Genomic DNA, 11,512 nt, shown 5'->3' with positions numbered 1-11,512 from the left:
ACATAAAGATGATGTGGAAAGTATTTATCAATACCTAAATATGATTTAATTCTCCTTTAAACCCGTCCAGAGCTGACTATAAATTACAAACAGGGGTAAAACTTTGCATGTTGGTCTAATTGACTAACAGCTCAGATGGGGATGAGATAAATTAATATTGAATCCCAAAATATATAAAACATTCTTTATCCATGTAGTTTCACAGGAGTCGTATCTGGAAAACCGAATTGCAAAAAATGACAAGTGAAAATGACAGACACAAAGACATCCAGTATTCAGCAGCCTTTATTCCGTACGACTTTCTGCTAAACCTCGGGACAGAACATCCAACCACTGCAATACCTTCAAGATAAAACAGAACTTTTACAGTCATTGGACACAGATGAACACCAAATATCTCCCGCCTATTTAGCATTTTTAATGCACGGAAACCTTTTTTTTTTTTTCTTTTTTTCTGTACTATAGGCACCAGAAAATGTAAACACACTGGAAATAAACCTGGAGGACTTGACAGCTGTTGAATATATAAATGTAACACTTTTTTTTTTTTTTCTTTATTCCACGCTGCACTTTTAAGCTCTTAAATCGGAGCGGTTGCTTTTAAATCGAAAGGAGAAAACAAAGGGAGCAAGAATATTGTCTAAAGAGGAATGAGGAATTACGGGCACCATTCCGACGGGTATTATCTTTTTTTTCCGTCTTTTTTAGAGCAGCCCAAAGGAAACACTTCTCGCTCACCACGGCACACATAACGAATTCTAGTCACCGAGGTCAGTGACAAAAGTCGGAATGGCGAGTTCTGACCAGCAGCCAAAAGCACAGGAACTAAATTGACTCATCTACTGGGTTGTCTTATGCAAAACATTATTTTCAAGCACATACGCCATGCCAACTCCTCCAATTTTTTGATCAGCTGTAATATATTGTTTATGATTTTGTCAGATTACATAAGAGAAAGTGCCTTGAGGCGTTTTTGCTTCATACTTTTTTGGTTAGTTACATTATTTTATTTCTGCTTTACATATATATGTATATATATATATGTTTGGGTAATCAGCATGCGCCTCAAGATGTTTGATTTAAAATGCCCACTAACGGTGTCTTTGCGTTACTTCCAAATCGACCTTTTGACATCATTTGGTCAGAGTTGCTATTCGAAACCTGCCCCTAGATTTGCTCTAGAATTCTTAGGGTGCCAGAAGAAAATCTCAAGAATTTTGGGGGCGGCGGTTTGGATGCCTCCTGTATACTCTGTATGTGTCCTTGACAACTGAAAACACTTAACAGCAGAAACTGCAGTCTTTGTTTTGGATACATATCGACCCGGGCCACATGCAATGTTTGCAGCATGAAGCGTACCTGATTTCTTTGTAATATTTATGGTTGAGAGTGCTTGCTTCTGATTTAACACAGCCAATTTATGATCGCCATGTTAATTTTTTTGAATAAATTGTTTTAATTTCTTTTTACACAGGGATTCAGAATACATGGGAAGGACAATAGATGAATGTTGATAAATAAAGATGATAATGTGTATGTTGTGTGCTTTTTCCAATAAAACTTTAAATTATAAGGCAAATATATATATATATATATATATATATATATATTTATGATTCGGTGTCTTTGATGGCTTGTTATCGGTTCTGAGAAGAACCCTGTATATGCAGGCATGACTCTGCATGCATATGCTGTATCAGCCGAACCTTTTTTCTCTCTTCCATCCCATCAGGGGACCAAATCCAAAACTATCACTCAGACCTTAACGTATAACCCTGTGTAATTACCTTCCTTTAGATCCTCCAGGTTTATTTGCTTTGGAGTAACTGTGCTTCTCTTATTCTACACACAACTAAAACACCACTATAAAAAAAATGGCAGATGGCAGAACATAGGGATTACGACATCTTATACGACAGGAGCAAATTGGTCCACTTTTGGATTCGACACACAAAAGACCTTGTGAGGTTTCCACATTGGAGTAGGAAGTCACTGTTTCCAGCACGACAATCTGAGAGACAAAACCACAGCACAGAGATACCTGCTCTCATATTTAAAATGCATTGTGATGAACTGCTGTGACTCCAGTTGTGCTTTAACTGCCAAATGAACCTGGCTTTCCCCCAAACCCTGATAGGATGTGGTTTGGATGCCGGTTTCGACAAAACCAGTTTGGTCAGTCGTGAGAGACATCACGCACGTCAGCGCTGAAATAAGAGCCACCTCGGAGACCTGAAGGCAACTGAAATGTTTTCAACGCCAGTGTTAATGACTCATGTCCATTAAATAATATGAACAACTGATTGATTTGAATACCGGTGTTAAAGAATGCATACCAGCAGAGCTAAAGTGTTTTTTAATGGATGCTTTTTTTCTGTTTAACCCTTTTTTTACTTTTATAAAATGGTGACTTTCCTTTTCGTTGTACTGATTAATACATTGAATCTACATGTCGTGCCATTTTTTTAGAGTGATTGCTTATTTATTTATTTTTCAATCTGTAGTCCCTCAGCAGATGGTGCACAGCCATGATTACCTGAAAAAAAAAAAAAAAAAAAACTAAAAATCACAGAACATAATGTAATTCCTAGTTCTATATTATAAAAATCTATAAAACCTGTACATATTTTGATGAAACTTAATACAGATGGTTGGCTTTCAGGACTGTTTTAACCTTAGGTTGTGAGGCTAACCATCTTTAAAAGGGCTGGATTAAAATGGGGTCTCCTTCCCAATTCTGGAACGGGTCCATGTTCATCATTGAGGTGAAATTGCAATACCAGATTAATCGGGCGGCGTGTGATTCTCCTCATGTGGTCCTGACAGATGGTCGAGCGGCTGCACCGGGCGCCAGCAACTGGCGAGTACCAGGTCCGTAGGAAGCAAAGGGTGCTACCTTTCCACCCTGACAGACATCTGAACTTTCAGATAGTGTTTGCTCGGTCGCCTGGTAGCATCTCAGTCTTTCCTTGTTCTGAAGGGGTCTGGTTATGGGACAACGGTCCGTTGCGGTAAACAAGCTCATACTTGACAACATAACTGTCTGCCAATCAAATGGGTCCTTAAGTTCACCCAAACTATGAATATATTTACGTAGTCTGGATCAAAAACAATAAAATCTCTTCTCAGACATGCTGACGACTTAGTTCCGGTAAATTTTCAGGTCTATCCATGTTCTATTTTTATAGACACTGTACTCTGAAAGTAAGTACATCTTCGTGGTTTGTTTTTACTTTCTTAAACTCATTATCAGCCTATCATGTCAAGGGTAAAGTTAGAGAAGTTAAGAAGTTTGAGGATGAACAAATATTGTCTCACAAATACTGAAAGTGCCAACAAATATTGACTTTATGGATTTGTTCTTGGTTGGGCCAGTTGGACTCACTAGAAAGGAATCCTTTTCTTAGAAATAATACCAGGAGGAATATAGGTTAAAAATATATACAACATGTTTTCATGTTGTTTAAGGTTTTTGTTCATTTTTAGTGGTTCCCTGGACAGAAGGCAAAAATGAAAAAAAAAAAAAAAATTTTTTTGGAAGAAGTTTGTAGCATATCTCAATGGTAGAGGCTGCTGCAGCAGAACAGACTGCTTATTATAAGACATAGGTTTGATGTCACCGTCTTTTTTTTTTCCGTCATTGTTTGTTCACTTCACAGCAAAATTACATTTATTGGAAAAGCAGTGGCGAATCTTAACTACACACAGCTGCGCTGTCATTATTACAGGTTCATTTTGATGCAAAGAGGAGCATGTCGGCGAAAAAGAAGATAAAGAACCGAGTAAGAGCTCTTGGTAACAGCAGAGGGGTTGGAGGGGGGGGGGACATGGGCAGCTCTCTTATGGCTCTGAAAAAGAGCGAACTTCACATCATAGTCATATAAATACAGTACTGCTTAGACGATTAGCTGCAGCAAAATAATGTTTGCTCAACACGGAGGTGGCTGGGGTGGGGGGGGGTTACAGTGAACACAGCAAAGGGAAGCTGGGAGCGATGCACTGACCAACCACAACAGTCATATCTACTGCATGTACTGCAAGACTACTCACTAATATTCATTTCAGCAATGATATAATAGTAGCATTACTATAATAGACACTCGGTCCAGCGGCTTTCTCTTTAGTCTTGTGCTGTTTTCCCCTTTTTCTTCAGACAATAACATAAAAAAAAAAAATCAAGGTAAGACACAGCAGCTGCCTTTTTTTTTCGGTCCAATGTGGTATCGTATTGGCGCTATAGAGGAACCCAGGTGAAGACCGGCTGGGCTTAGGCAGAGTGTTAAGGGTAGTTGTGTGTTCTTGGGAGGTAATCACTGGGACTTATCTTTTGGGAAACACGCTTGTCTGTTCCATAGCTGAGTGTTGAGGGTCTGACCAGAAGCAGACAGGGCTGAAGGCCAGCTGCCCGCTGGTGCGACCGGCTGGCTCAAAGCCCCCGGCTCTCCGCCGCTCATGGCCATACCTGACATCTGCTGCGTCATCTGAGCAAGACACAAAGAAAGAAAACTATCAGAGAGGCGTTAATGTTGACCAGGAAACACACATCTTTTGCTTTTTACTGTATCTGTTCTTTTTACAGTATCTGAAACCACCTCATGGGTTACCACTCCCTCCCCCGGCCACCTGCATTCTTTATCTATCACAAACGTGCCTAGTTTCTGCACTGCTTACTAAATAATCATCTGAAGAGTGTTTGTGTGCATGTGTGAGCGTGCATCAGTCTGTCACACATGCAACCAGGCATAAAATCATCACCGCACTATATCAGTGGAAACACACACACAGTTAGATGTCTCTTAACTTTAGACAGCTTGGGATTGTAGGGAGGGTTTTATACAATACTATGGAGGGATTTTATACTATACATGGCAGAAGATTTATGGACATAGTGAGAGAGGATATGAGGTTAGTTGGCGTGAGAGGAGGAAGATATTGAGAATAGAGTTAGATAGCGACCCCTGAAGGGAAAAGCCGAAAGGAAAAGAAGATATACTATACATGCCGTTTTTGTGCATGGGTGTGTCTGTGCGTGCGCGCGTGTGTGTATCTATTATCCTGTGCTAGTGGTGATTTAGAATCTGTTATTGACCATCCCAAATGTCAAGATACTGAAAAGAGTTCAGTGCAAATATAAATAAGTATTTACCCTCTCTAAATAAGCCTACCTCTCTCTCTCTATATATATACACAGCCCATATATATATTTATATACTAACAACATTGTGCATCACACCTTCAATTTCCAGTTTCATATATATACACTATATATGTATATGTGTATATATATATATATGTATATGTATATATATATATAAAAAATGTGTGTAATTTGAAATGTATGTATGTACGTATACTAGGTCCGGGTTCCGCCCTACATCTTGGCTAATATTAGCTAATATTAGTTGACTCCGGCACAACCTCAAATATGAGAAAAAGTCAAATATTGAGAGAAGTTTTTCTTTACTTTTTTCAAAACCGTTCCTGAGGACTTTAGTTCAATCATCGGTAATGAAAGACTGATCTGCGATGTGGAAAACAAATTGTGAATGGTCAGACCTCATCCAGAGTTCTGCGCACCTTGAATAAAATTCAACCGAAAATACAGAACCCATCAAATCTTCTTCTATTATATACAGTCTGCTGTTTCCTCAGATGGGACAAAAAAAAAAGAAAAAAAAAAAACTATAAGAAAAAAATACTCATTAAAGATTTTTTATGGGAAAACAAACAAAGGTGAGGTTTGTCTTGATATATTTTTGGCCTAAAATCCATGAAGAACAGACATGTAGACAGATGAGGGGTGTGGGTAAATAAAACAGCATTTTCTTTGCCTTTGGATATCAAGAACAACATGAAGACTGCGACAAATTGCAACCGAAATATCTGTTGCACAAATGTGTTCCGGAAATAAGAAAAAAAAAATAAAAATCAATGTCTCCCCAGAAATAAATCAGCAGTACAATCCAAACATATAACTGAAAATATTTCTCAAAATAAAACAAAATATAGTATACCTCTGTCACGTGGCAGTGCAGTGAGTAGGTTAACCCAAGACGATAGATTGTCCAAGAGTGAATGATTACAGCTCTCTCTATACAATATTGTGATTAACAACTGATTGGTAAAACCCAACCTCTTGGAAAAATTACTGCGAGGATTGGCTCCAGTTCCCCTTTGTAGGATAAACGCTATATAGAATTTCTGGTATGATTACCGGCTCCTTCTAGGTTGTCAAAGTTGACTGTTGGACGGCATGCCTACTGCTCATGGTTCATCCATTATGAGTTAATTCCGGAGAATGAAATTCCCCACACGATTTAATAAAGGATAAATTATTATGAGGACATTGCTATGTCTGACTATGATTACGAATTCTTTTACAGTTGTATATTGTATATACCGTTGCACAGTTGTATATTTATGGGATGTAACTCTATCAGCACTGTTCAGCTGCAACCCTGGTGGTGTGCAATAGTTCACCTGACAAATAAAGAGGAAGATAACATAATTGATACTGGAAAAAAAAGCTATTATATAAAACTCTGAGAGTTCAAGGGAATGAAATAAAGCTACAATTTTTTTTTTTTTCTGCTGAAGTTATCCATTACATTATATATATAAAAAAAAGTATAATGCGCGATCATCGTAATACTAAATATTGTGTTGAGACTGACATCCCTGCTCCTCCCTGACTGCAGGACCATACAGTGAACCATGTGTGCGAGGAACACATTTCACAAGTGCGCTCTGACATCTCATCACGCAGAGGAGAAACTGTGACCGAAGTTTGTTCCAATCATCATCAAAATGCAAATTCATTCTCCTGATAGAGATCCCCGGGTAACTGCGGCACCGCAGACATTTTAGACATAGAATTGCTGACATAGATTATCATGTTGACAAAGCTAATCTAATGACAACTCAGCTTGTTTTCTCTGCAAACACACATGGCAGCCACTGTTTGTTTGCCTGCTTGTCACTGCTGAGAGGCGAACAAAGGCAGGGACTTTTTGAGCTCCGCGTCATTGCTTTAGTTTGTTGAAAATCAACCGACACGACTGGAGGAGGTTGGGTTTAAATTCATTTCCATCGGACCGGCTGCGGTTCTTGAAGCAAGAACAGTAATCTGGTTTGTGAAGCTCTTGAAGAATAAAATTCAAGCACTTTTCAAGCTATTTCGAGGCTAATTTTAGATAGCTCTCATAACAACACGTACATTTTTTTTCTCTTATAATTGCATCTGCTCTGTTCGTAATAATTACTAATAACTGGCAGGTCTGGACCAGCACATTTGGGTGTGCAGAGGACATCGTGTTGCAAAACAACATATCTAAGTTTTTCACAAATTATATCATTATAAAGTTGCTTCCTGGGAAAAAATGTAACGCTATGCTGACAACATATACAAACATTTCATAATACTCTGTGATTAAAAAAAAAAAAATCTAGGTTGTCTTGACATCCCGCTTGCATTTAGTTTTAAGAGTTTTAAAAGAAACCTATTCATGATTTCATTAAAAACTGCAGCCAATATGACAGAAATACAAGGGTACTGACCTGAAAAGAACCAGGAATAAAAGATAAATACATTTCTACCAAAACTGTCTGATTATAAACCATAAAAAAAAAACAAAAAAACATCATCTTTATCTCATGAATCAACATCAGAAGGGTTTGGCTCCGCCACTAACTACACTGATGGATGTGAAGATGCTTGTATTTCAGAAAAAAAAAGGTTTTATTGATAATCCTCGTGAGTCTAATTCACAGTTGCAGAGTTCTGGGTTCTAACATATCTGCATCTTTGTCACCCGGCGTTAGTAAGTTAAGCCCATTAGCTCAGCTCAGTGAGCTGAGTTTCCCACAAAACCCACTATATCTGATTGTCCCACCAAATTACATAACCATTATTCATGTCACAATATAATGAACAACAGGGACATGATGTGAAAGTGTTGAAATATTAAGTTATTGTTCACTTACCTTGGTTTAATTTAAAAAATAGATGAAATACTTGATTAAAAAATGCCCTTCCTGGGTTTTCAGAGTAGCTGACAGGCCCAGTTCATTTACAGCATAAAATCAGTGACCGGAACACATGCACACACCAGGCATTGATGTTTAAGACCACAAAACTATATAAAATAAAATTTAACGTGTGAATTCCTGGCCACTGTCCTGGGAGTTTATCACATGGGAAGTGTGTGTCACCTGATTCATGTTCCACTGTCCTTGCTGCTGTCCTTGTCCATACATGTTCTGTCCTTGGCTGGCAGGCACCATACCCTGCCGCATACCCATGTAGCTGCCGTTGGGTAAAGCCATGCTAGACATCTTGGTGGCTCCCCCCATCATGGTGGTGGGTGGGACGGTCCCACCCATGCCTGGGCTGAAGCCTTGCTGAGGAAATGGCATCTGAGGCTGCCCCATATATATACCTGCAAAAGGTGATAAGGACATAAGTGTCTTTCACAAGATTTATGACTTAACACTTTGATCCGATACGACCCTTTACAGTGAGGCTAATAAAAACAGGTTGACGGGATACTGAACACGCAGCAGATCGCTAAAAACATACCTGATCTTGTCAGCTGCAAGCACCGCATTGCTGCCTACATCAGCAGCATATAGCGGCAGCTGACTGAGTGGAATCAAGATTCTGGTGACAACAAGTTGCACCAATGAAACATTTCTAAGACTCACTCTAGTTACTAAATTGATAGTAGTTTACTTCAAAACTGCAGGGATATAACAAAGTCATAAATACGTTAGAAGGCACAAAACTGTTTTTTTTGGTCATTGCTTTCACCGTTCATGCTCATCACTCTTTGGTTTTGACTACTTTTTGTGAATACAAGTATGGGTAACATAGTATGGGTTAGGTCAGGGGTCGGCAACCCGTAACACCCAAAGAGCCATTTGGACCCGGTTTCCTCGGAAAAGAAAACACTGGGAGCCGCAATTACTTTTTGACTCTAAAATAAAGGTACCACTGTATATATTGCTTTTTATTACCTTTACACTTTGTATAAATAAGTGTGTACTGTGTTGCTTCTGAAATTCACAAAGTATTACAGAGAAAATTACATTTTATTTATGTAATGAACTCATTTTGAGCTTTGGGCTTTCAGAGCGTTTGGCGGAGCTTTGACCTGAATTTTAAAAATAAATCGGGAAAAAAATCACTGTGTCAGTAAACAATAAAAAATAAATATTTGCAAAATATCTTCATAAATATCTATTTCACCTGGTTTATTGGACTTCTGCTCCTGAACTTCTGCGCACAGCATCTGCAAATCGGGACTTTACCGGCTGGTGGGTATACCGGCTTCCGCGAGTGTGACGTTATTTTGAGCGACGAAACATAATAAATATAATTTTATTTAATATTTCAAGATCACAATAATCTTCCAACTTAGAACTAAAAGTTAAAAAATGAATTAACACTAATGAAATATACTTCAATTAAATATTTATAATTTATTTTCCGAAGCCACCCGGAGCCGCAGTGTAAAGATGAAAGGGTCGTGGGTTGCCGACCCCTGCGTTAGGTGATGCTGCCATTGGCTTCCTCTGCTGAGGGATGTGCCATGATGCACTTATCTCAAAATTCCCACTTCCTATACTCAGAGCATGATTGTGACTTTATATCTTTTTTTATATCTGGTCGACTTTAACAGACTTTCCAGGCATCATCCGCTTTTGTTATTTCTTCGATGAATATTAAAGCTATTATTGTATCATTTTCAGCTAAACCCTTGTAACTGCGCTACCGTTATTATTTGTAACAAAACATTTATGCCTGTCCCTCCCAACCTGCACACCATCTCTTGTTATCTATCTCTCCGTCATCTGTCTTGCGCTCTACACCAACTGGTCGAGGCCGCCCAGATTGTCCAAGGTCTACTTGTTGATTTTTCATGAGACAGCTCTGATTTGGTGCTATATGTAAATAAAATCTGACTTCACATGCCTTGCCTTGAATTTCTCTTGAGGAAAAGAATATCATCAATTTCCCTTTCATAGTAGCGAGGAGGATTTTAGATACACTTTTGAGTGTCCTTAATACACATTTTGCCAATAATTTTACCTGTTTTGGATTAATATCCAACCCTCCCACACATACTTTACACAGCTTACACAGTGATTGACCAAGGGTTTACATTATCATAAACTTGCATGTTGCTGTTTGTTTTAGTTTCATGATTCTGATGTAAAAGTGAAGCTACAGGTGCATGGAAATGTGTGGAGATACACAGAACTGCATATTTTGTTGGTAATTAGAGTCAGTTGGCTCTGGCTGGTGCTTTTTGAGAAACTCTGGCAGCAAAACAGGTAAAATCAGGTAAAAAGGAAACAAACTTCGCAAAAATAAAAGAAATCTGTGTCCCTTGAGACTGAGAGTGAAACACACAAAAACAACACATGGCATCACCTCACTGTTTGATCTCACAGGAGTCTGACAGAACAAATAAAAAAACACGCAGATATCTTGCAAAACCAGGAAGTACAAACTAAGCGCTCCTGAAAACAGATATTTGTAGTCCAGCAGTGGACAAAATACATACTCTCCTCACCGCAAAATAAAATTTCACCCACCTTTAAGGCTTTATGTATACAGTCCTCATTCTAAAAGGAAATTAAATAAGGTATCCCTAAAAACCTTTTCTATTTTATTATTTCCATACATATATGTAATGCAAGGCCGCATTGACATGAAGGCAACCATTCTTACCTGATCTGGACATTTTTTGTACCGCTCTATACCAATCCGAAACACGACACCGCGCCTTTGAAATCATTTTTTATAATTTGCTTACCGCATGGAATATCAAAGCGACACCCAAACTGGAAACGGGAGGGTGACTCTTCCGCCTCTCAAGGTGAATTCCATAATTCTCGGTTGTTTTGCTGACTTAATCTTACAGGCGGGATAGTATTTCATTTTGAAAGCACCTTCGTCAAAACAAGGCAACGCCATCAATATTTCAGTTCGGATATTTCAGAAGCCGTTATCCAGATTTCTGCTTTTCAGTATTTGGTGCTTTCGCATCACGGCAAGTGGTCCACTGGTTTGATCCCAACGAGGGGAGCCTTTCTGTATGGACTTTACATGTTTTTAGGTTTTCTCCCGTGGTTCAAAAACATGCAGGAGGTCTACTGGAGACCCTTGATTGGCCAGAAATATAAATGAGAGAGTGAATGGTTGTATGTCTCAAAATATTTCCCGTTGATCACTTTTAACGGATGAAACCCACCTCCTGCCCAATGACAGCTGGAATAGGACCCAGAATGGAAGATAATGAGCAAATGTCATTTTTCTCATTTTGTTAGCTCCTTTTTAGATCCACGTATCCTGCTAAAACACACTGGCGCATCATGCTCATCATTAAACATTCACGCCTGTTAATATCGTCCTGTTTAACCTAGATTTATACGATAAATGTTACAGAGGAACATGGCCAATGTGTGAACACAGCATGAGTAATGTGTGCGAAGCACACAAACACAC

General features: G+C 38.7%; 1 protein-coding gene across 4 annotated transcripts in view; it reads right to left on the bottom strand.

The window, feature by feature from the left end:
• Positions 1-267: 267 nt before the first annotated feature.
• Positions 268-11,512, bottom strand: part of LOC147236203 (stromal membrane-associated protein 1-like) — a 152,530-nt gene continuing 141,285 nt past the window's right edge. For all 4 annotated transcript variants that reach the window (XM_086165014.1, XM_086165021.1, XM_086165042.1 and 1 more), the window contains 2 exons: positions 8,212-8,438; positions 268-4,481 (listed from right to left, as the gene is read on the bottom strand). In XM_086165014.1, the coding sequence (XP_086021140.1) occupies positions 4,311-4,481; positions 8,212-8,438 (398 nt within the window). In that variant the 3' untranslated portion in view covers positions 268-4,310. The remainder of the gene's footprint in view (positions 4,482-8,211; positions 8,439-11,512) is intronic.

This window comes from Fistularia commersonii, chromosome 2, assembly GCF_037954325.1.
Source record: "Fistularia commersonii isolate RoL2024-O1a breed Wild chromosome 2, RoL_Fcom_v1.0, whole genome shotgun sequence".
Lineage (NCBI taxonomy): Eukaryota > Metazoa > Chordata > Actinopteri > Syngnathiformes > Fistulariidae > Fistularia > Fistularia commersonii.
This window is presented reverse-complemented; position numbering and strand designations above follow the sequence as displayed.